Source organism: Strigops habroptila, chromosome Z (assembly GCF_004027225.2).
Source record: "Strigops habroptila isolate Jane chromosome Z, bStrHab1.2.pri, whole genome shotgun sequence".
Lineage (NCBI taxonomy): Eukaryota > Metazoa > Chordata > Aves > Psittaciformes > Psittacidae > Strigops > Strigops habroptila.
In genome coordinates, this window is record NC_044302.2 from 73,284,025 (window position 1) to 73,310,041 (window position 26,017).

Genomic DNA, 26,017 nt, shown 5'->3' on the forward strand with positions numbered 1-26,017 from the left:
CTATCTCTGAAGTAGAGTTATGACAAAATCTTACTATTTCTATAGTGATTGAAGGAGTGAGAGAAATTTGAGTGATTTAGATGCTGAATCCTTTTCTGGCAATGTTACTTTATACAGCCAGTTTGTGCTCTTTTATCTCATTGTGTAATTGAGCCAGCTATGAAATGTTTGCATTGTATGTTTACAATCGCAAAAGAATGCAACAGTAGTTCTCTGTGTTAAGAAAATGAAAAAAAGAAGGTAGAAGTAAATTCTGATAAGTTTTTGCATCTCAACTATCATTCTGGTCCTCCCCAAGATCCTGTTATTTTTGCTTATATACATGACATGTCTCCTGAGCAGAGGGCTATAGTATCAGCCCTCCAATCAGCCCACATAGTTGCAGTTTTGTATGGATGCATGCTCAGGTCATTGATAGTACAAGAAGATTAAATATCCTTGAGGTTACTAAGTGCTTTAAAGACCAAAAAATTAGTGCTTCTAATGTCTTCAACCAAATATGGGATCACAACATTCTGAATGAGAGTGCAAATAGTTCTGCATCTGCACCACTCTAGGGCATTCATATTCTTAATACTAAATGGTCTGGATACCCTGATAGATCCAGAGCTATAAAAGTCCTATTTCAGACAAAGCACTTCCTCAGAGCTTTCTTGGATGTTTGCAGTAAACCATCAGGAACTTGGTGACAGCCTGTGATGTCCTCAGCTTCAAATTCCAGGCCTCAAGAAACAGTTTTTATTCATTTTCCAGTTTTCTTACTTGGAACAGAAGACGTGTTTTGAGTGTAATAAATCCTTACCTATAGAGCTACAACTGTATCATGTGTCTTAGAGATTGGATATGATTTTGAATCCAGTTGGATGATAGCACTTGAGCAAAGGACTGAAAGAACTATCTAGATTTTCAATTTGAACTTTAATCTGGTAAAGGCACCATGACTTTAAAAACCTTCAAAATCCAAAAATCATGCTGTGTTTTCTAACAGTAGATACAGCAGTTAGCATAGCCTGTTTACTATACAAAGTAAAGGCTACATGTTTCTCACACACTTAGAATTATTGCCTTGTATCTATACAGTAATAGTAGTTGTGAGACTGTGTACGCATGTTATGTTTCTCTTGATGCCTATAGATTGGCTTACTGTTGGGCTTCAGAGTTGCTTATTAATTTGTATTTACCAGTTATCATACCCAAAAGTGTGATAACATATAGTCTACCATAGAAGAGCAGACTGCTCTCTTTGTTGGTGGAACTCTTCAAAGATAGAAAGATAAAAAGCATAAATATATGTAGTAAGTTTTTAAAAATAGTGTGCATTTTGTCTGTGTTTCTCTTCAGTGATAAATAAGCAACTCAATTATACAGTACAGCAAACATATGGAAAAGGGTGAAAGATCACTTGCAGTTAGTGGTGTGAGCTGATTTCCTCTGTTGTGCTTACTTGAGTTCTTTCCTTAAAGATATCTTTAAGACATACAGTCATCTGGGCATCTTCCCTTTATGCAATTAGCACAGAACTAGTAATGCAGAATTTACCCGCATTAAAGAGATATTGCCACATTGGTTTAGACTAACTCATCCACTTCAGAAAAGTTATGATAGTTTAGGAGTTGTATGATATTGTAACAATGAGGACAAGTGTTTAAAGTTTTCATTTTTAAGTGCTTCTGAAGACTTGGGAGGCTTGACCATGGTTTTGCGTCTAGATGACACTTCCATCACAATGAGTTGAGCTTCCTTATGTTTCCCCTTTCCATCCCCTTTCATTTATGTTGTCTGGAAATAAGGATACCTATTAGACTTTTCAATTAATCGATAAGAGGGTTATACACAGGAGGAAGATTATTGCAAGCATGTCTATTTTCATTTCAAATTTCATACTGGAAATAGTCTGAATATACATTGAATGCACATTTTCATAAATTAATAAGATAAAAATACTATTTTTTCCCCGTTCTGTTAGTATAGGATTTATTTTCCTCAACAAAAAGGGTGTCCTTATCATTATTTTGATTTATACAAGGTCCACTCCCGATTCTGGAATAGCTCAAGATTACAGAAGTAGCTTAAAAGTGCCTTAGCCCTGATCCCTATTCTCTGCTTGCTCTGTGGATTCTTTCAGAAGCATACTGTGAAATGTCTCCGTATATCCATTTGATGGGATCATGTCACCTCAGTGCTGTATAGGATGTCTGTATGGAAGGTAAGCTAAGAAGGGCTGCAATTTGGCCTCTTGGCAGACAGGAAAAAGGAAAAGAGGCTTCACCAGACTTCACCTGCCATTTGCAGTTACTCTGCTGGCTTTGGTTGGAACCCAGAAAAAACATTTTTCCCTAAACATTGCATGTGTTACTGTTTCTAGGTACCAAGAATGCTTTTACGGGGTCAATCTATCTAGTCTGCGCACTGCAGCTGTGGATGAGTATTTCCGACAACCTATTGTGGTAGGTTTGTATGTCTGGGGGTTATTTTTTTGTCGTTTGCCCTCTCCCTATCTTGTCCACTCTACTAAATCCTACAGATACAATAGCCTTCTTCTTTGACAGAGCTCTGTGGCTCTGAGTTGAGTTGAGAGCCAGGAACATACAAGTGTGAACAGAGCTGCTGTTAAAGGTTAACTACTATATGTAATATTCCTGGTTTTGCTGTAGTAACAAATATCTAGAGTTTTGCACATATTGGGAAGCTACAGCATGTGAACAATTGTCTTCCTAACATGCAACTAGCTTCCCTCAGTGTTTCCAGTCTCTTAAACAAGTGACTTGACCTTGATTTTTCCCTTCCCATCTCTAATCCACAAATTAAAGGAAAAGAGAATGCAGTCAAGCAAAAAGGTTTCGGTATTATGAAACAACCTTTTTTTAAATATGTAAATGTCTAATATTTAATATTTTAATTTTTAAATATTAAATAATAATTAAATTTAAATGCGTTCATTAATTTTATATTATTAATATAAGGATTAATTTTATGTTATTAAATAATTAAATGTAAACAGTTTAATTTTAAATATTAAATATTTAATATTTACATATTGAATGTGTAAATCTCTACATATTTAATGGTGCTAGATTAAATCTCTATGGATCTAGCACCTGCCCTTCTCCTTTTTAGTAAAAGTCTAGGTGGTAGCTAGGTAGAAAGAAAGAGGGACAAATCCTTCTCAGCTTTCTGGGGAAAAACCTTAAAACCCACTCCTGCCCCAGTATAGGTGTAGGTGCAATGAAAAGGTTCACACTCAGAAATTTGACTGCAACATACCTAGCTAGCATATCTAGGCTAGCACTAGGCTAACTAGTTTAAGTACTGATAGCAGTGTAGCTGCTGTCACAGGGAGGCCCTAAAACCTGTCCACTGGAAAGACCATTAGACTACTGATGTGACCTTTTGCACTTGACTGCTTTTGGTACTCAAAATGGATAAGAGAAAACTGATTTGTCTTCATAAATATCAGCCATACCTTTGACTATAGCATGGTCATTCTCAGTGCTGGCTCTCTGGCTGTCAGTCAAACTAAGGCAAGAATGGAGTAATATGTAGGACTGTGGCACATACTTGCATCCTATATGAAGCACATATTTGGCTTTTATTTCTCAGCTGATATTCTTCCTACCTTGAGTATCACAAATGCAGTGCCCAATAAAAGCCACATTAAATTGATATTTCTTTTAAAAAATCTCCTGGCTTACTCTGTAGGTAGATTTTAGTTCTTAGATGGGTTCACTGGGGGAGATGTGGTAGAAGCCTTTATGTTAAGTTTGCTTTACTTAAGAAAGAGCTTGTGAACAGTGATAGATTAGGATTAGTACATGTGATTAAAGAAAGAAAAATCAAGAGAAAAGTTTTCAGTTGCTGAGTGACTCCTAACTTTTTTCCAGAGGACAATGTGTATTATGTAAATTTGCTTCCTACACTTAATTCAATTTTCAAGTATTTCCATACTTAGTTCAGCTCTTAGTTCAGCTTACTGAACTGTGCAGTGCAGAAAACATATTAAAATGTGTGTAGCTTAAAAAAAAGCAAATAAGCCCACCTCTTTTGTAACAAGTGATCAATTTCTGAAAGAATTTTATTGTTTCTAGGTTGAATAAAAGTCTTTGATAAGTATGTGAGCTATCAGATACATTAAATCCTGATAATATTGCAAAATCTAAAAGTGTTCTAGGGGATGCTAAAACCCAGAAACATTTCAAATAAGGTAACTGGGGTGAAGGTTGATTTTCAACTTTTTTTTTTCTCCCCCTTTTTTTTTTAACAGAAAACAAGTTTATATGTTGACAAGACAGAATGGTAATGTTTGCAACTTTTTTGGTTTTTTTTTAACCCACATAGGATACTTTTGACACGAGAATTCTGATGGCCCAGACAGTGAAGTACACCGTTAACTTCCTGGAAGCTGTTGAGGAAGATTTGCACAGGTCAGCAGACACCAGAAGCTCACTCTTAATCCTTTGTTTTTGTAACTGGCTGTTGCTCATTGGTGCTCAGAAACAGAGGAAGCTTTGAAGGTGGATGTGGTAGAGGGAGGGTGGCATGCCAGAATGATTAGTACTTGTAGTGGACCAGCGCATTCATCGCATGATGATTTTGTCTAGGATTAGCAGAGAAGCCTGTTGGTGAGCCTGTAAAACACCAGAACTTGGTTCACAAAATTTTCCTTCTGAAAGGGATAAAATGGGCTCTGGAGGACGGTGTTTATTTGTTAGCATTTTACGTTGGGGCACATTTAAATATAGTTACAAGGCAACTTTTGGCTTTCTGTGTAGACATCCTAAAAGAGCTTGTCAAACGGTGTCATCATAAGCTGCCTTGCTGAACTCTTGTGTATCTCTCTTAAAAAAAAAACCCAAACCCCAACATTTTCCAGTCTAACAGGAATCAGCTGTACTTCTTTACTTCCCTCCAGAGCTCCTTCAAATCTTCAGTTGGCAAATCTTTTCTGTAAACAAGCCTGCATTCTTTGTGTCCCAGAATGACAGCAAAGAAGCCTCCCTCTCAGTACACCTGTGAAATAAAATGTACCATATGGGAGAACTTGAGGGAGTACTTCAAGTCCTTGCAAGACACTGTCATAAGGGGGAAATATCAGAGGCCGTCTTTGAAATTCTGAACCCTTGTTTCAACATGACTCAGAACTAACTGTATAAACGACATGGACTAGTGAGAGAAGAATTGCTCTAATATGGTGGAAACAACTAAAGAATTGCTTTCTGGTTTCAGCTGCCTAGTGTTGACTTCCTTCAGCGATTCTCAGAACTAACATGTTCTTACCTGAATGCTAATTTTATTATATATTTCAGCAAGATTGGATGAGATTTGGGTTCAACTACATAGCCAGTAATAGTTCTTTTGGCAGCGAAAATATTCCAGCTCTTGCTCAAGCAGCTTAATTTTTTCTTTGGGTTCCAGTAGTAGTCTTGTCTGTCAAATTTTTAGTGGAACATTTTCCTTTCAAAATAGTATTTAAACTAAATCCAAGTCCTTCACTGGGAATAGGAAATCTTCCACTGAAAGGACTGAACTCCTATATTTGTAGCAGACTGCAGTGTTGCCATAAATGATGCATTAACACTTGTGTAGTAGTATATTTGATTCTACTGTTGAATAAGGCACACAAAATATTAACACCTGAGCCAGTGCTATTGGTTAATTCTATTGATACAGAGAAAAAGAACATATCCTTTTAAATTCATAGAAAATTGAGACATAAATTGATGCATAAGAATGGAAATATATAAATTAGTACAAGGTAAGTTTCTGGTGGAATTTCCAGTACTTTCTGGAAATTACTTTGGCAGCCTATTGTTTTTCCTCCTGCAGAGTGGAAATCCCTTTTGTTTTCCAAATGACGCAGTCTGGATTAATCCACGGCCTGGCATTCTGGTTCGATGTGGCATTTGTAGGATCATTGTAAGTACTTTTTCCTTCTTCCTAGGAAATACTAACTACAGGGGGGGAAATAGTATCTTTCATACGAAGTGTGCCAGAATTAGACCTTTATCTGGTGCTAATCTTGTTTATAATCCCTTCATATTAAAGAAATAATGCCTTGTAGAGGTAATAAGAAATGTAATAACCTAGTGCTAACAGTATGACGAGATGATGGTTATCTTGCTTTCCATGTTGATTAGGGTGCACATAATCTGTGGTAGACCACATCCAGGAATTGTTAAGGGTCAAATACACTGTTCCACACAGTACTGATTCTTTGTAATATTATACACCTTTCTGGTTTACATTGCAAGCAAAGCAGCAGCATTTGAACATAAGCTGGATTTTCCCAATTGGGCTGCTCTTGTTTGTGGGCAAAAATGAGAGCAGGTTGTATGTTCCAACCAACAAAGTTGAAACAGAGAAAATTCTACCAGGTTTGGATGGGTGATTTTTTCACTGCAGCACCAGGCATTTATTTCAAAATGGGGACATTCATCTGGTGTAGTAAATGGGTGAAAATTAGATAAACTTCTTCAGGTATTCAATACATACATAGATTTCAGCTATCTGTATTTAGGTCTTCTTAGATAAAATTTGTTGACTTCCCAGTTAAATTGATCTAGTTTTAGATGAGGTGGTGATTTTTTTCAATATATTGTTAAATGCACTTCTATTTACTTGTGTTGATACATGCCTTTTATTAATCTTTGAAATGAGGACTGTCAAGAATTCATAATCATATATCCATTAAAAGAAAATGGACATATGTGCATTTGTATTTACTTTAATAGCTGTTAGTAAAATTTTTAATCTTAAAAAAGGAACCAAAAGCTCCACATCAGTTATAACAGTAGAGAAAATTGCAGACTTGTAGGAACTGCCTGAAATCCTCCACTGAGAAGGCCTCCATTTTGGAGTAGGTAATTGCTTAATCAGCAGCTCTTTAATGTTCCTACAACTCTGGAAGTTCTTTATCTTAGCACTTGAAATCTCAGTGGATTGGGCTCATGGTATTACCTGTGTTATCCCTTTCTCTGCACCTATGCTCTCTTTCAGTATATTATTGAAATATATTTTGCAAGTGAAAACTAGGTATAGGACCTTCTCAGAGAGTGTTGTTTAAGGATGACACTTCCACTGTGAAGAATTGCATTGCTACATTCAGGACAAACCTTAATTTCCCGTAATTTGTTGAAATTGTCGTTTGTTGTAGTAAGAGGAGAGAGAAATTAATATTCTCTATACTGGAAGTGTGGAAAGAGAAGAAAACAGGAGTATGAGGTGTCTCTTTGCATCTCCATAACAGGCTTAGGCATGCAGATCTGGTGGTGACAGGCACAGTACAGATAAAGGAAGAAATGGAGGCATAACGTAGATTTCCCAACGCAGGGTAGAGTCACTGTGCCGCTTTACTTGAAGGCAGTTGAAAGTTTATTATAATCAGTTGAGGCATCACATACATAAAGGTCTAACAAATTAAAGTTATTTGCAAAAGGAGAAGACAGGAGAGAAAGTCTAGACAGTTTTTCTCGTTTGTTTTAGGGTAACTGTTTGGTTGTCCACTGCACCGACAGAACCTCTCACTCATTGGTATCAAGTACGCTGCCTTCTTCAGACACCCCTGTTTGTTAAAGAGGGGGAATCTCTCTCAGGGAAAGTCTTACTTGTTGCCAATAAGCGGTAAGTGTAAAAGCTTCACAAGCAGATTTTCTAGTGTGGCTGTTCTTGTTAGAGGTACCAAAAGATACCAGTTAATTTTGTGTGTGCTTGTACACACATTTCTTATTTCTGATACCATAACCAATTTATATGGTATCTCTGATACTGTTACGTAGGCACTCTTCACCCTGTGAGACTCTGCTCACCAAAAGGTCTCAATTTTCCACTCTAGTTACCTGTGAGGTACTTTCTCACATACCTTCTCCTTAACCATGAGTCACATCCTGCCTTCCCTCACAATGCTACTTGCAGCTTTTATCAGGTTTCTACTGTGCTATCTTTCACACATAGCAGCCTTCTCAGGCCATGTCCAAACATTTTCCATATCTTGTCCTGGCCATTTTCCATGGTGGTGTTCTGGCCATGTCTTAGTAACTAGCCTGGTGATTTGCCTGAAGCCCCAACGTTCCTTGTCTCTCAGCAAGACAAGGTGACAGGGAGAAGTGGGGCTGATTCCAAGCCCATTACATTTTTAATTCTGAAAAAATAATAATAAAAAAAAGTATATATCCTTATGGATGCGCTCCCCTGTTTAATAATAGTGCTTTCCATGTGTCGTTGTCCTTTCACTGGGGCTAATGAAGATGGCCGCTTTTGGAAGGGTGTATTTTCTCCCCAGACTTCTCTGATGAACCTCCTGTCAGTCAAATGTTTGGTAACTCCACCCCTACACTTTCCTTTGAAAATAATCCTTAAATGATTGAGTCACACAAGTTGCAGCCTGATTTGCTTATGGGTATGTGTAGTTCTAACAGAAAACAAAGCCTCCTCAGTGAAGGAACGTGACTTTTTTTGGGAGGCAGGGAAACATGCTCACCAGTCAGATGATTCCAGTGACATCAAAGCTGACAGTAGTACTCCCAGGGCTCTTAATCACATCAGCAACAGATGCTTGATTTTAGACTTGTCAAATTTCCAGATCTTCTCCTTAGAAACTCCTGTAAATAATACAGATCTTGATATGTCTCTTACAAACACAGAATGTATTCATATTTTAATATATAAAAAACCACTGTATGCCACTAAGTGATCACATAGCCACTGCTTATGTATGTCAATATATAATGCACATCATAACACACATAAGTATTTCAATACATAATGCACAAGTGGAGCATGGCTCAGAACAACCTAACCTAGTGACCTTCCCAGACTGAGAATGAGAAGCATTGTAACCGTACGTTAGCACTGAGCCAACAAGTCTCACCACAAAGCTAACCTGCTTTCAGGATCAACATAGCACCTCTGTGTAACTCCACAGTTGCTGTTCCATGCCGGAGGACCAGCTTTGGTCACCTTCAGTGTTCTGGTATGCTCTCAGGTGCATAGTTGGTCCTCTTTACTTTTCTGTGTAAACTCAGTTTCTTGCAAAAAGGCTGGTGAAAAATGTCCTTCCTGGTGAAATTCAGGATTATGACAAGAGTGAATCTCATGGCATTTGGCCAGTTAGATATTTTTTATCATGAAATAATACTCCATTTGTACTTGCTAATGTTGCAATTTATAGTATTTCTGACTGAGAAGGGGAAAACTGAATACTACCAGTGCAAAATTATGTTTTCCAGATGCAAACTTTTAAAATCACTTAAGCATCTTGCAAATTTTACTTCTTTAGAGATTATTAAATAATCATGCCATTGCACTGATGCCACTGTAAATACATTTCCTTTGCTGCTTATCCTAGGTGATTATTATTCAGACAGTAACTACACTGGTATTTTTCACACAAGATGTTATGGTTGTTTTAGTTCCATTACCTTTTTTTTTATACTTCTCTTTCTGATGCAGACAAAGTTATGATATTCACATTGTGGCTATGGTGGACGAGACAGGAATTAAATCTTCTAACACTCTTGATTTAAAGAATCCAGTTTTTAGGTAAGAAATGCTTTTGACTAAAGGATACCCTTGTAGAGCAGTAACATTTTGTATGACAGGAAGCAAAGCACACCTACTGAGGAAGAACAAGTTTCTGACCTCTTACAGTTTATTTCTACAGATATGAGAACATCCTTGCTGTGTATTAACAGTAGTTACTTATATAAGCCAATATTCTATTTAGGCTGTGTGCCAAAGAGCAAAATAAAAAAGCTTTATTTAAGAACTGTAATGATTCAGTGCTCTGCCAAAATAGTAGACATATACTTACCTGAACGAATGTATACTTAAAATATTTTGCTGTTTCCTGTTGTGTGATGGAATTATAATTCAAGGAATCAGTAATATGCCAAGATGCATTCTGCTAAGTACATAAATATTACTATTTGACATGAAGAACCTGTCCTTTCTGTATTAAACATGAGAGGCAGTAAAAAAATCTACATGCTGCAATCCTTTCTAACAGGATTGTAGCAATGCCTAATGAAGGCATTGCTACAGCACCTTATTTTGGAGAAAAGCTGTCAATTACAGATGAAAACAAGCAGGAGGAAGGAGCCATCAATTCTTCCAAAAGAAAAAAAAAACACAAAACCAAACCACAAACCCAAAACATTTTTGAGAAGAATGAGCTGTGGTTTTTTCTCATTCTTATGTTTTTGGCATAAAAATAGGTAAATTCAGCTGGTGGAATTGATTTTTCCAGAGGATACACATGGAAAATGCTTCCCTCATTCATTATGTGTTTCCCATTTCCTATTTTTTTGACTCAGATCTATATGAAAATTTCACAGTAATCCTATAAAACAAAATATCCATTGATTCTGATGAAAGTTAATTAATTTTCATCTGTACATCAAATCTGCAGCACATCAGTAATTTTGCCTTTAGAGTGAGGCCCTTTTGATTAAGTTCTTAAAAATGCCTTTTAATAAAGACTGCTCAGGGAAGATTTGCAATAACTATAAATAAAATCACGCACTGGAAAAGACTCATTTCTTCAGATTTGACCTGTGACATGGACAGCGTCTAGCTTGCTTCTGTTCATGGTTTGGCTAATACTGGTTTCAAATCTAAATGCTTCTTGTGAGGATGGTTAACAGTTAGTTTATTCGTCTTCTAAAATCTCCATACTTACTCTCAGCACCACTGCATAAGTGTGATTTTTCAAAGATGATACAAGTCCACTCATTTATAAGCAAAAGATATTTTTGTTAAGCGTTTTTAACTTACATAAAATGTAGAAATCTCCTTCAGAATGCTATTATTCATTTGCAAGAAAACAGGCGGTGGGGAAATGGTCAAATTGTGTATCACATATAAAAGTACTTTAAGTTATATGAAGAATTATTGTATTTTGAAAATTGAATTTAAAAATGTCACTGTGTGATTTCATGGTTGCTAGCCTGTTAACCATATTGAGTTCAATAATATAGACTGCTGTTCTTTTATGCATTAATTCTTAGAGTGCTTGGTTGTGAAATCCTAGTAAAGCATGCTGACCTTATTTAATAGGTTTCCCCTATGAGGCTTCATTAGAGTTTGTTGGGGTTTTTTTGGGTTTGGGGGGAGGATTTTATTTTTTTTTTCTGGTTTGGTTTGGTTTTGTGGGGTTTTTTGTTTCTTTGTTTCGTTTTTCTGCTTGTTGATCCTTCTCCATTCTGCCCCTGCCCTCCCATAGCAACTACCAGAATTCTGAAAGAGTTAAAAAAAAAAAAAAAAAGGGGCAAAGAAGACTTCCCAAAAGAAAAATGCTTATTTATAAACATGAGATAACTTTAAAAGCATTTGTAAGGTTTTTAAAAATTAAAATATAATCCAGGTTTTAAACCAGGACATGCAAATCACTGTGCATGGTGGGACATTATGCCAACACATACAGCCTAGCTCTCTTCTGCATCACTGCTTTATAGTGTCCCTGATGATACAAATATTTATCTCTGTACCACAAGGATAGATAGTAGAGAAGAGGCAATTCTAGACTTTTTTTGCCCATTTTAAACAACTCCATACTAATTCTATAGCATAAGGTGAAAATAAAAGACTGAACTAGGTAGCCTTTAATTTCTGTGAAAGCAATGGCCTGATCCACTATACATAAGGGCAAAATAGTGGATTTGATAACGTATTATACTTGCTTGTACAACTGCAAATCTAGATGAAAGAATTACAATTTAAATTTGAAATCACACTGCATTTAACAAGTCCAGTAACAGGACAGGGCACTGATTTCCTAGCTTTATTCCAATGAGACTTATCTAACATACATTGGCTGAGTGTTGTACTTATAATGCTTTCAATTTCATAAAAGTCCTTATTAAATATCAAAAGCTGTCCATAGTTTTTCTCCAGAGTAAAATAAAGCTATATTAGAATCTATTAAGTTTGCTTAGTTCAGCTACTGCAGTAAGCTATCAAAGAATTGTATATTTTCTTATAACTGTTTTATTCTTTCATCTATTTTTAGGTATGTCTAGAATATATATCTCTCTCATATATATAAGATACGGCATCTGAAAAAGAAGTGAGATTCTCGGCAAGCTGATTAACCAATGAGACCGAAATCAGTTCAGGCCTTAGGAGGCCTACTGGTACTTCTGTAAAACCAATTTGTAGCTGTACTCATATGTAGCTGTATGTGAGTCACATGAGAAGGGGATATGTGGTTCTATCTTTTTTTTCTTTTTTTAAATTGTACTTTAGCCTGTGCTCACATGGAGAGATGAATTGCAGCAGACTCAATTTTATTTCAGAAAGTTCATTTCGTATAGAACAAGAACTGCATCTCTGTGTTTGCTTATATTTCTGTTTTACAGTAAGCTTACAGTGGTTCACTGCTTTCTGTTCGTTTTGGGGATTTTTTTTAATAGTATTCTTAGTTATTGAACAAAGCCTACCTCGTGTTTGTATATGTAACACATCAAAAGATCTTTGAGCAGTATGTAGTGCCCATGCTTTAAACACTCAGCACTTAAGTCCAGATTTCAGTGTTTGGTGTAATCCTCTAGCTCGCCAGGGCAGTCTGTTAAGGTACTTCAATTTCCTCTCAATGGACTCATTAATTTGGTTCATTTTGAGACGTGAACCTAAAGTCATCTTGCATATACTTTGTAACTGTTCTGAAATTTCTCTATGCCTACAGAAATGTAACAGGACACATCTGTAAATTACTCCCAGCATAGTGAGATATAGAACTGTATGATAGGATATGTGTCACTTTCACTTTTTCTGTAGCTCTGTGAGAAATTATAGGAAAATGTAGTTTTGGCTTGTGTACCTAACAAATGATGAAGACTATAGAGTAACAGTACAGATTTTGATGTGATCTCTCTCCAGACAATGTTATCCATAAAAAGCACATGGTGACTTTTATAGAATGTGTTTCTATTATTCAAAGTATATGCCTTAGGTTGGATTAACGAGCTGGAGTCGAATCACAAATTTATACATCATTTTACTACCAAAAACATACCTACAGTGATACCTCTAGCAAGATACAACCAGCCTTCAGCCTTCCACACATTGGAAGCCTCGTTTGAACAAAAAGCCTCAGGAAAACTGACCCTTCTCCCAGTTAACTTACATGCCACATTAGGTCGAAAGACCAGCTAACGACACCTGCTGGGAGTAATTAAGAAACAGCTGTAGTTTCAGAGGTTTTGCTCCAAGCCAAGAGCCACTTGCAGCTATTTAAAAGTAGTTTATGAGATTATGGAAAGTAGTCCCTAAAACTGTGAAACTTGTAAAAGTAACATGAACTTCATGGCTGAGGCCATGAAGCCACTGAAGTTAGTGCCAGAAAATTGTTGCCTTGTTATTTCCAGTAGCATTTAATACAGCAGGTGAGAGACTTTCAGTATAAAAATGTAGTTTGCACAATAAAATATTGTTTTGTTACACAAATATATAATATATATTAAAAAAAATTAGTATTTAATGTGGGTTGCTGCCTCAGAATTATAACAGAAATTATCATTCTAACCTGCACAATCAGTGTAATGAGATTTCTGATACCATGTCTGATGGTTGGGTATCTATCCTATTTAGTTTGTACAGTGGTTGACGGTTTTATGCTTATACGGAAGAAGGAAACAAACCCAGGAATGTCCAAATCTAAACACCAGGCAGCTGTAGTTCATGGTTTTCTAGAGTTTAACAGATTTTCTGCAGCAATTATGAAAGGAGCGTATGAAATTTGAATCTGAATTCAGCTTATAGATTTGTAATGTCTCCTACCGACCTACACGTCTGTCTGGATCTCACATTTCAGTCTCAAACCTCTTCTAAAGGTGGTTTGAGGCTGAAATGTGCCTGTATAACAAAGACTTTTATAGGGAAAATAGGGAAAAACGTTATATTGCATATTTCATGTGGCAACTTCAGGGTTTTTTTAAGGAAAAAAGTAAAGGGGAGGAAAAAGAAAAGCAGCAGACAGCAGGGTCAGGTTTTGTATCTTTATTTAATTCCAGAGCAAAAGGTGTACGTAGCTAATAACTGCACCTTCAATATGTATAGAAAAGATTGATTCCCTACTCACTAACAAGAACAAAGAATATCTCAAAGTGATTGCTACTTTGAAGTGATTTGAATGACCCAATACTGGTATTTGTATTTCTTTTTACATCAGGACTTCACTTTATTCCAGATTGTATGCTAAAACTGAAGATTGACATTGGATACTGTAACGTGCAGTTTGAAATAAGGTTTTGTGACTGTCTCAATTTCCTTACTGTTTAACATGTTCTTTTGTCCTGCTTTGAAGTGTTGGTGATTTTGAAGTATACAGCAGTCTAGTTTCAAGGACTAGTGTCGTGTTTCGCCATAGTATTTTCTGGGTATAAACGTGAGAATGTATTTGTGGAGTATTTTTAAAACAACATGTTAATGAAAACACTTTATTGCTACAAATGCTGGTGGTTTGTTTTGATATTTTATAGACAACATTAGGGAGTGCTAGAGAATGTAGGGAAACTGAAGCAGAACTGTGGGGATGCTGAGCAAAGTGTGATAATGTATTTTTACAATGGAAGACTCTTTAACAGATTTGACCACATTATGAAATACATATTTCCTCATTTATAATTGAAGAAGCTGTACTAATCCTGTCAAAAATGACATACTGTCTTGCATCCCATTGACTCAAAAAGCACAACAGGCTTTGGCCTTGTACGCAGACTGAGGAAAAACAGAACCTAAAAAAACAGAATTGAAAAAAATAAAGACCGAGAAAAATAAGATCAATGAATCTCTAATCAAGAAAGACTATCCCTGAAGTTTGCTACATCCTGACAAAACCTAAACAATCGTCAAAAGATGTTTTTCATGAGAAAACCATGATTAAGTGTCCTTTTGGTGAACTTTCCTCATTATAATTCCATTTTAATACTAAAAATCACACCCACAGGTCTGAAGACCCCTGTTAGTGTAGGTGTTTAGTTACGCGATCCTTATGCAAACTAGGTGACCTGCCAGTAAAAGGTGGGAGGGTTACAAGGAGTTGCTAATTCGAATTAAATCACATTAACATGCAGAATACAAGGTGGGGAGAAATGAGGGAAGACTCCACCATAACTGATGGGATTGATCATTGGGCTGAACCGTCTTCTTCCCCCATAGGGATGCCTACTGGATAAGAGCTGTACTCTGTGTGCATTTAATGATTGATTTTTATCTGGCTTTACATATTATTTTCATGCTTGCTCTTGCAGCTAGTATATTGTCACTACAATCTGCAAAACTTAAACTGTCATGAAAGTATACAATAAAAATTCTCAGTTAAGATCTATTTTGTGTGAGTTTCTAGAGACGCAAATGGACTTAAAATTGGCTCCAAAACTTACTTGAAAACTTTTTTTAACTTGGTGGGTGAATCAGCTGCCGTGTAATTGCACAGGACGGTCGAATTCAGGCTCCGGTACAGTGTGCTGTCTGCTGGGGCACCTGCAGAGATCAGGCCCAACGGTCTCATCTGTTCTGGGCAGTAACAAACTCATCAAACTTACATGTGAACGGGTAAACCCCTTACTGAATTAAAGACCCCCTTCACGTGACAGTAAGGCAGTTTTAGAAGAATCTGAATGTGAATCTGGATCTTGAGATGAAGCTTTCACTAGAGAGACAGACTGGTAATACTGAATTTCAGTATTACGTACCTTGTTCACAGATCACAAATCCACTTTCCTGAATTTTTAATCTTTTTGTTTATTTAATGTTTTTTACCTCCAAGGAATCAAACGACATCGGAAAAGAGATAAAACAGACATTAAAACATCTGTGCTGACACATGATTATGTACACACTTGGGAATATCCTAGAGACTTGATTAGGTCAAGAACTATCTTCTACAATTGCAGCCTGTTTTAAGGTATCTGAAGATCTTTAAGGAACCCTTAATTATTTTTTAGGAAAGAGACATGCTTGACCCTGTAAACTGCCTGACTTGAAAAGCCTGGCTGACATTCAAGAATTTCATCGGTTTATTCTCTGCCAGATATTTGTATTACAGCAACTAAGCTGAACACAGCAATATATTTCCTAATGTCTTAATCGATTGTGATCTTAATTCTTCAAAAGGAACCACCAAAAAAAATGGAAAATGTAATCAGTGTAGAGAACAGACTTATCTCAAACATCTACAGGTTGTTCCAAACACTGAAGCAGAACATTCAAGCTGTGGGAGCGTGCAACTTTTTATTACGCTCATTGACTTAAGGCGAGCTTCAAAATACACACTCTTCCCCCCGCCTCCCTTTAAACCACAGTTTTCACACAGTTTTGTCAGGCATCATGGGGACATGTCAAGGAGTGGGAAAACCAAACACCATAATCCTGCCTATGCCTATTCCATTTTGCAAGTCTCTGCCAAACGGTTCCCAGGAGACAAAGGAACAGTACTGCCACCAGCTTTACTTAAGAAAAAGCTTTACTCCACCAACTAATTTCTATCTGCATCACTTTTTTACTGAAATACATGACGGGTGGTGTTAGAGAAGTACTGACTATGCTCCGACTGCCTGTCACCGCCACTGTAATCACACGAGAGTAGTAATTACATTTATGAACACGGATCCCCCTTCCGTTCGGAAGACACGACTTTATTGAACACCCGAACATGAAAAAAACGCTCGGCACACGTCTCACGCGGCTACTCACACCTGCACCGTTTCCAGTGACAGCTCCACCTCGTGCTCTCCAGGATGTCATTTGTGCCGAGTAGTGGGTAAACTACACTCGAGAAGATGGCGGCAGACCCGCTGGCCGGGAAGCACAGGGAGGGGGCCGGGGCCTTTGCTCACAGCGGCCCGCCTGTTCCAGGGCTCCGGGCTGAGCCTGCGCAAACGCGGAGCCAGCTCCGCTCGCCGCGGGCCACGCACAGGACGCCCCACCCCGAGTAGCGCCAGCCGCCCCCCCCGCCGCGCTTGACGGCACGCTGCATCAGCACTGTCGCACGGCAGCGGCCAATGGGGAGCCGCGCCCGCAGGAGGGGGCCGCAAAGCGCGGGCGAGGCGGCACGTGTGAGGCGAGCGGTGGGGTTGGTGGCGCGGCGCGTGGCGCGGGCGGGGCGGGAGTGTCCGTCGGAGCGTCCCCAACGGGTGCGGGCCGGCGGCGTCCTCCGGCGCTGGTCTCGTCTGGTCTGGCCTGGCTTGGCTTGACCGGGGGGTCCCTAGGGAGCGGGGCCGCTAGGCCCCGTGAACCGAGGCCTTGCCTAGCTGGGCCTCCGTGGTGGCACGCCTGCGGACTACCTGGTTTGGTCCCGTATCGTCCACCCGGGGACAGTCAGCGGCTGTTGAGAAGGGTTTAACTTCGCCAAGTGTGTAAACCGGTGTTCCAGGAAGTGCGGGCTGTCTTTTCCTCACGCTGTTGGCAAGGAAGCCACGGTGGTCCGGTAATGGTGTCTCTTGCGTCCTTTACAGTGCTGCCACGATGGAAACCAAGGGTAAAAAGAAGTTCGTGGGGAAAAGGGGAAAACCGCCTTATGGAAAAGCGCCACATGGTCAGACGAAATTTAAAAAAGATAATGGTAAGAAGACAAAGGTCCGCATCTGGAGGCCCTGCTGAGTGGTTAGTGTTGTGCGCAGGCATGCTTGAACTTACTTTTTTATCTTGGTAAACTTTTGAAGTGACGAACTCTGTAGATGAGGTCAGAGAAGTGGAAGTTGTCTACCTGGGCTTCAGTAAAGCTTTTGACAGTGTGTCCCATAGAGCCCTTGCAGAGGGGCTGACAAATTATGGGCTGGATGAGTACATGGTGTGGTAGATTGAAAACTGGCAGAACTGGGCCCAGAAATTGCTAGTAAATGGCACAGAATCTAGTTGGAGGCCGATAACTAGCAGTGTACCCAGGGAGTCAGTACTAGGCCTAGTCCCGTGCAACCACTTCACTGATGATGGGGCAGAGTGTACTATCACAAGTTTGCTGGTGGCAGGGTGCTGGGAGGAGTGGCTGATGCACCAGCAGTCCTGCAGCTCTTCAGAGGGGCCTCAGCAGTGGGGAGAAATGGGCTGACAGAAGCCCCGTGAAGTTCATCAATGAGTGAAAGGCGAAGTTCTGCACCTGGGATGGGAACAACCCCATGCACCAGTACATGCTGGGGAAAGGCAGCTTTGCAGAAAAGGCCCTGAGGCTCTTGGTGATCACAGATTTGGACATGAGACACGAAATGTGTCCTTGTGGCAAAGGTGGCAAATTTGATCCTGGGCTGCATTAGGAGGAGTGTTGCCAGCGGGTCAAGGGAGGTGATCCTTGCCCTCTCCTCAGCACTGGTGAGGCCACACCTGAAGTGCTGTGTCCACTTCTGGGCTACCCAGTACAAGAGAGGCATGGACCTACTGGAGAGAGCCCACTGAAGGGTCACATACCTGATGAAGGGTCTGGAGCACCTCTTTTGTGCAGAGAGGCTGATATTGCTAGGACAGTTGAGACTAGAGAAGAGAAGGCTGAGGGGGATCTTGGCAGTGTATACAAATACCTGAATGGGGTGTGCAAAGACAGAGCCAGGACCGGAGGCAGTGGGCACACACTGAAACACAGGAGGTTCCTGCTGAATATCAGGAGAGACTTCTTTACTATGAGGGTGACTGAGCACTGCCCAGGGTGGACTCTTCCACCTTGGAGATAGTCAAAAGCCACTTGAACATCATCCTGGGCAGCCCTTGGTGGCCCTGTGTGAGCAGGAAGGTTGGACCAGATGACCTCCAAAGGTTCCTTCCCACCTCAGTCATCTGTGATTCTGTCTTGCATTCAAAACTATACTGACTGTGTGATCAAATAACCTGGAAAAAGTGAAGCTGAAATGCTTTAAATAGACTGCACTGCAAGCCCTTCAGCTCTGTTTAAGTCACCTAAAATACTCACTTAATTAGAATTTTGAAGTTGATAACTTTTTGATTCTACACTTTACTCTCCTACATTAAGTAAAAATTTGACAGTTGAAGCTAGGGTGTGTGAAGTGCTGTAGATTAGAATTAATGAGATACCTTTCACTGTTTTCCGCTTTAAACAGATGATGTCAAAAGAGCTTTGACCATAAACTGTGGAGAGATGATTTGGGGATTGATGACCTTGGTGTCAGGGGTGGTGAAATTCTTAATTTAGAACAATCCTTTTATGTCTGGGCCATTATACTGCTGCCCAGAAAATAATGCCCAGGCACAACTGCCTTGGGGGAAACTAGGACACCCAGGGACTGCCATGAGAACACCAGCTTTGAGAAGCATAATTGTTACTAAAAGAAGTCAGATTCTAGTTACAGTAGTGATTTGTTATTTTGAAGCAACGTTAGCTCTATGGTAGCATTTTAATTTCTTTTTTATTGGGTAATAGATTCAGGTCCACCAAAGAAACTCCTCAAGAAAGGAGATGAGGAGGGAAAGCCTAAATCCATTTCCAAGAAATTTGTGAAAGGACAGTTAAGACCTGGAAGAGCTACTGTCAAACAGTTCAAGAATAAACAGCAATCAGAAAAGTTTGCAAAGAAGAGGAAGCTCACGGATGGAGAAGAGGGAGGTGAGTAAATATTTAAGCCTGGATATCAATGGCAACTAGGTTTTGGGAAACAGGTCTTCCTGTCTTCCTCTTTCCCCTTGCCTTGTTACCATCTTTCCACATTGGCTGAATGACTGCAAGTTTACTTCATGTTTAATCTTTGCTGTGGAAAATGTTCTTCACCTGGCTAAGCTTGAGTAATGAGAATGAACAGTTAGGAATTTTCTGGGAAGTCAAAGATGCAGTAACAAATTTAAATAATCAGTATGCCATCATGAAGCTGTGATTATTTTAATGACAGTATTAAATGGCTAGCTTGAAACTAACTGTTTTCCCATAATTTGGAAAATACAGAACATTTCACAGACCAGTTTAGAAATGTAATCCTCTGATCTAAAAATACTGGCTATACAATTTGGAACATAAAAGTTCATGAGTCAGAGTTGGTTATCCCTTACATTATTTTGTTCCTGTGATCCAAACTATCTAGTCAGTTCTTTTTTTCTTTTTTTTTTTTTTTAGGCATCGTTGGTGTTGTCACTGCTTTTTATGTTTTACAGCTTATTTTTGTGTTTATACAGATAAATGTCTGGTTTTATCTCTTTGAATGGATTTCTTTTATAACCTTGGTGCATGACAACTTCATGTTGTTCCTTACTTTGCTGTGAAGCAAAGGGGAAATGAAACAATGAACAAATGGGACAATGAAACAGGAGCAGAATCTTATGTGAAGTTCTGCAGAAAAATGTTGTTTGAAAGTCAGTAGAAGGTGTTGAGTATTTTATTATTGCTGTTGTATGTTTCAGAATGGCTTCACATAGAGTATGCACCAGATGCCTAGAAACTTAATAGCAACAGAATGTTCATATTAAGCTGCTTAAAAAAAAACCCAAACAAAAAAGAAAAACCAACCACAAACAAACCTTTAAATGTTGTTTATAAGAGTAACTGAAAGGTGCTCTATATGGCACAGTGGCTCTGCTCTCAAAGTGTTGCTGGTTTTGCTTGTTGCTATTATTTTAGGAGAGTGACACAAAAAAATCGATAATATTCTTTGTAAAAAGAGAGCATAGGTTTTGGACGGGTAAGACAGTTAAGTGCATGCTGCTAAATACCAACAAGCGGTGCTTTAAGGTCTAAAAATTTTATGCTGGGTCTTTAATGTTGTGTATAGAAGTAATAGTTAGCATGCATGACTTGATTCTGTGAAACCATGTAATATAAGATGATGTTTTTTGTCAAGGTATGAATAAAACTAAGATCAGATACTTGAATTTTTTCCATAACTCATTTGTGGCACTTTATAGCACGTTATGTTAACAGAGTTTGTTGAGTGGTGGTGTATAGCCGTTCTATACTAAACCCCATGCTTAAGGAATTTGACTGAAAGAAAAGATTAAGGATGTTAAAAGGCTTTAATTTTTTTCCTTTCTCTGATATTTCAGATATGTATTTTTGAGTTAGGACTCTTCTTTTGAGAGAAAGAAAAGGTATGCGTTAAGTCCAGGATGAACTAAAAAGCTAGGTCCATCTTTAAGTAAATTTTCAAGCTCTTAAGAGATTTGCAGTGTGTCTTTGACAAAGCTTTGAGAAAAATTCTTGTTTGCTTTGTTCTTTTGGTATTATAGAAATGGAAATTACTAGCTTAGCATACATATTAAATATTTACACTTTCACATTAGCTATCTGGGTAACTTTGGGTGAAGCTCCTGAATTGTTAAAAATTCAAGTCACAGTGCTGCCACAGTTTATACTGGTAAAGATTCCATTCCTCCTCTTCTACTGACTATAGAAAAATCTGTGTATTTTTGTATTCAGGGTCGGATTCTAAGAAGCCAAAGTGGAATGACTTCAAAAAGAAAAGGAAGGAATTAAAGCAAACCAGACAACTTAATGATAAAAGTAATTATGACATAATTGTGAAATCAAAGCAAATATGGGAAAGTGTGAGAAGGTAATAATGATTCTTTTTTGCTGCAGTTGGCTTTTAGTCATGAGTTGCAAGAAGACTCTATCTCTTCTTGTAATTACATGAAAATATATTTCCACAGTGAAATTCTATGGGTGAATGATAACATTACATGCAATTCTGTAGATGGTTTAAGCAGAGTGTGGTGACTCATGGTGCTAGAAATGTCTGGATTAAGCTCACTTCCGTATTAGACTAAAATTTGTGAGTGAGTGCTTAAGGAGTTGTCTTGTTTCCTGAATCCTGAGGCACAGAGCTTGTACTGATGCAGCCTGTTCTTGCAGTGGGATCACTGCGTGAGGGGTTTTTTTTGAGGTTTGTATGCTCTCTCTGGGGAGGTGTAATTCTAGAACTGGGGGCTCACATCAGAATGACGAGGTAATTTTACTTGCTCTAAGTGTCTGCTTTGCAGTTTTGACTGTAATATGCTTACAGACTTTTGGATCTGTGAGCAACTCTGGATGCAGATTTGAGTTTATGTTCTTTTTAATAATATTGTTACTCAGAAAAGAATAATTTTTTAAGTGGAAATCTGGTTTGGTTTCTCGGAACTGAAACTGCTTAATTACGTCTGTCTACAGATTTAATGAATGATAATGTAAATATGGATTAGCAGAAGCCAACTTAATTTGGTACCATCATGCTTCTTAATTTGTAGATATAAGGGAATCGTACTACAAAAAAGTTTTACTTTTCTTTGCTTGTAGGAAGAAATGTGATAAGGAGAAGCGAGAAAAGCTCATGAATGACCTACAGAAGCTTCTTCATGGAAAAATTAAAAGTGTAAGAAAAACTAATGGCATAGTGCACAAATTCACAAGATCTTCTTTAAAGAATGCTGAAATACTGAATGAACTTTTAATAATAGAGTACTAACCTGTTCTTCCAAAAGTTACAGAGATTTTTTTTAAACTTTGAGTAAAAAAGGAGAAAACAATCTTTCACTTAATTCTTGAAATGTATAAATTTGCAGTGAAATACATGTTTGATTTTACAGTGATTCATGGCATTCCATGTTGAAGTGGAATTACATTGTCACACTCACTCTGACATTAGAAATAACATGAGGAAAAACAAGATACCATGTCATGGTTCTCTTTCAGTATTAAAACTTCGATGCATGTCCTTAATTGTCAGCAATTGGAAGTATTGTCTATATTTTGTTTGATAGAGTACTTACGAAGTAGTAAAAAAACCTGGAAACTTAATTCATTATAAACAGGCAACTACGTTTTTAATTGGCATTACATGCTACATGTGGCATAAAACTATACCAGACAGCAAGTGCATTAAAATAGATTTGTTGCATAATGACATTTTAACGGCCTAGGATAATGAAATATCTCTGTCCTGTAGCTGGCGTTTGCACATGATTCGACTCGAGTGATCCAGTGCTTTATTCAGTATGGTAATGAGAAGCAAAGGCAACAGACATTTGAAGAATTGAAAGGTATTTTCTTCCCATTTACAGTTTACCTGTATGCTTGTTAGGATGCATTTTAAAAAGCTGTATTATTTTCTCTTGAATATCTTTAACTTTCTGCTGAACTGATGCACTGTATAGTGAGTTCTTAAAACTTTATTTAAGTTATTGCATCTTGTTTTGTAGAGTTAATGTAGTGAAAAATCAAACCAGCTATTTTTTTCCCCTTCTTCTAGATAGCTTAGTAGAGTTGAGCAAGTCAAAATATTCCAGAAATATTGTGAAGAAGTTCCTTATGTATGGGTGAGTATGAAATGAATTTGCTTAGCTGTGTTGCATTGCTTCATTTCCAGTGATTGCAAACTGGTTGGATTCAATCCAGTGCTGCTGTTAATCTATATAATCTCATGAATAAAAAAAAAATGTTTCTGAAAACATATTTTTAGTGGTGATGAGGCAGGAGAGTGTCAGGTATTGCTAACAGTAATTTTCATTTTGCAAAAAAGTAAAGCTAAAGCTGTACATATTGAGGAAGACATATGCCAAAAGAAATCCAAATATATGCTCAATCTTTGACTTATAAAAAAAAAAAAAAAGGCTTTTAAAATTTTTCTCTGCTTACCATTTCAGGAGAGCATCCTTCATTCTGTAGGATTTATCCACTGGTTTCTTTTTCCCTCAAAATACCTTAAGATTTCTAGAGATTCCTGGCTTTCTTGCCATATTTTCATAAATGCCAAAAAGCTGATCCAGAAACATGTGTTTTGTGGTTTCTGTTCTAAATCATACCACCTAAATGTGCTTCCAAAAATAAAACTATTGATAGGTTGGCTTATCCCTAAAGTTTTAACTCTTGGTATCTATCTTTCCTTGTGAAACAGGACAAAACCACAAGTTGCAGAAATAATAAAAAGTTTTAAAGGCCATGTGAGAAAAATGCTCCGTCATGCTGAAGCATCTGCTGTAGTGGAATATGCATATAATGACAAAGCCATTCTGGAGCAGAGGAATATGCTGACAGAAGAACTATATGGGAACACTTTCCAGGTTTACAAGGTGATGTTTAAATACTTTGTAGTTTAAGGTGTTCTAGCATCTAAGGTGTTGTGTAGGTACCTTACCTACTGTTTCTTTTAATTAAATTTATTTCTGTCAGCTGTTCAAATATAGTCTAGTTTAGCTAGTTTAGTGTTTAAATGTTATGATTACTTGCACATTTCTAGTCGATTAAATTGTCATGTTTTTCAGTTTGAACTACATAAAATATTTTTTGTTAGAGACACAAATAGTTTTATTTGCTACTAAGTACAAAACTGTTTTAGTCAATTATGAACTACGCTAGAGAAACTTTTGCACCCTGGTGTACAACACAACAGACTTTTACCCAAGATTTATGTTAAAAATGTAGAAGAAATTACCAGCTCATTTCTGAATTATATTCCTGTTTTTTCTTTACTGGTATTATGCATTTTGCAACACTAATAGAAAGGCATGTTTGCTCTGTTTGTGGGCTGTAATTTGTCCTGGGAGTAAAACAGCCTCTGAAATCAAGTGCAGTGTTATCTTCCATCATTCTAGCAGTCTTGGCATAAGTGTTTCAAGTAGTCTTACATTGTGGTGCAAATCTGAGACTCAACAGCATGTGGGTTTATAAGAAATTACAATGTGATCCTTAATGAGACCTGGAATTTCTTGGAGTTTTGAAATGGGTAGTTTAATTTTCATCCTTCTGCCTCCAACTTTCTACCTTCTCTTTTCCACCTGCAGCAGGGACGGTTACAAATTCATTTCTTCTAATTTTCTATCTACTTGGCCTGTTCTACTAACAACAGATTGTTTTGTAAGAGTTACCAGTGTAATAGTTTAGTTGAGATACCAGGAAGTATTTCTGTATTTAAGGTATATATTATAAATTCCTTCTCTCTGCTGTTCTTGAACTGGAATTTTCTGTTTAACTTCTCAGTTAACTGACTTGTTGTTCTCTGACATAGGCATACTGTTAGGCAGGATTTCTGCTTAGCTCGGGAGTCCCTTGACAGAATGCTATTTTTGTGTATTTTACCTTGTATCTGACAGTCTCATGAAGAGCTGACTATAATTGGCAACAACCAGTTCAGACCACAGAAGTAGCTTTTGTTTGCTAATAATGGATATCCAGTTTGTAGAAACAAGTATATAGCTTCTGACATACTCAAAGTAGACGAGCTTTTTATTTTTGAAATTGTGAAAACTGTTAGCTTTGCAGAAAATTGTTTGTGATATTGTTCATGAATTTTTATTGAAAAGGAACTAAAGATTCTAAATTTCTGTAAATTCTGATACTTAATGGGAACAACTGCACTGGTTATACTTTCATTTCAGACACCAGTTGTCCCAACGCTGGATAAAGTATTAGAAGCTCGGCCTGAAAAGAGAGAGGCCATCTTGGATGAAATGAAACAGATTCTTACACCAATGGCACAGAAGTAAGTAAAAAAATTGATTTAAGGGGTGACAACCTAGCATGAATCAGTTTGTTTCTGACAAACAAGCAGACAGTGATAATGATACTCTTAAGTTGTAACATCGCTGTGTTGTTTAGTAAGTAACTGTAGTTTTGTCCGAAGTGTTGTATCTTAATTTTGAATTCCACTTCTATAAACTAAAGTGTGCCCTGCCCCAGCCAGTCAGTAAAAATCCTGCAGTGTGGTGTGCTTCCATAATGCAGTCATTATTAGGTAAGCTTCTGTAGTGGTCCTTAGGAGAAAATATTTTGCTAGGTTTAGAATCTTCCACATACTGCAAATGCTAAACATCTAATCCAGAATGTCTGTGTGTTTTCTGTACACTGCACTGCCAAACTTTTTCTGTTTTTTAATGCAAATGAAGTATTGTTATCTTATGTTAAAACCATTACTTGTGGGTGACTTTTTGCTTATTTTCCTCTTCCCAAATACAGAGAAGCTGTGATAAAACACTCACTGGTACATAAAGTATTTTTGGACTTTTTCACTTATGCTCTTCCGAAACAAAGATCTGTAAGTATGATTTGTTTGGTTTTTATGTTCTTCTAAGTGAATGGTTGTCCTTGTCTACTCTAGTTTCTGTCTTAGTTCAGAACACCCTT

General features: G+C 37.8%; 2 protein-coding genes across 8 annotated transcripts in view; both read left to right on the plus strand.

Annotated features, from left to right (window-relative positions):
• The window catches only part of LOC115619779 (histone-arginine methyltransferase CARM1-like), a 63,633-nt gene extending 48,318 nt beyond the window's left edge, over positions 1-15,315 (plus strand). The window contains exons 8-13 of one of the 2 annotated variants that reach the window (XM_030512629.1): positions 2,366-2,447; positions 4,336-4,421; positions 5,824-5,913; positions 7,480-7,617; positions 9,445-9,534; positions 12,002-15,315. In XM_030512629.1, coding sequence (XP_030368489.1) covers positions 2,366-2,447; positions 4,336-4,421; positions 5,824-5,913; positions 7,480-7,617; positions 9,445-9,534; positions 12,002-12,011 — 496 coding nt within the window. In that variant the 3' untranslated portion in view covers positions 12,012-15,315. Of the gene's footprint in view, positions 1-2,365; positions 2,448-4,335; positions 4,422-5,823; positions 5,914-7,479; positions 7,618-9,444; positions 9,648-12,001 lie in introns of those variants that run through there. The other variant, XM_030512630.1, reaches the window with a different exon arrangement.
• A 1,644-nt stretch (positions 15,316-16,959) lies between these two features.
• The window catches only part of PUM3 (pumilio RNA binding family member 3), a 37,903-nt gene continuing 28,845 nt past the window's right edge, over positions 16,960-26,017 (plus strand). For 3 of the 6 annotated variants that reach the window (XR_003995121.1, XR_003995122.1, XM_030512624.1), the window contains exons 1-10: positions 16,960-17,053; positions 17,448-17,554; positions 19,358-19,540; positions 21,338-21,473; positions 22,196-22,271; positions 22,845-22,938; positions 23,148-23,214; positions 23,793-23,967; positions 25,273-25,376; positions 25,850-25,928. Coding sequence is in view for 4 of the 6 variants with exons in the window: in XM_030512624.1 (XP_030368484.1) it covers positions 16,995-17,053; positions 17,448-17,554; positions 19,358-19,540; positions 21,338-21,473; positions 22,196-22,271; positions 22,845-22,938; positions 23,148-23,214; positions 23,793-23,967; positions 25,273-25,376; positions 25,850-25,928 (1,080 nt within the window). In the remaining 2 variants the exon portion in view is untranslated. Of the gene's footprint in view, positions 17,345-17,447; positions 17,555-19,357; positions 19,541-21,337; positions 21,474-22,195; positions 22,272-22,844; positions 22,939-23,147; positions 23,215-23,792; positions 23,968-25,272; positions 25,377-25,849; positions 25,929-26,017 lie in introns of all 6 variants that reach the window. The other 3 variants (XM_030512626.1, XM_030512625.1, XM_030512627.1) reach the window with 3 other exon arrangements.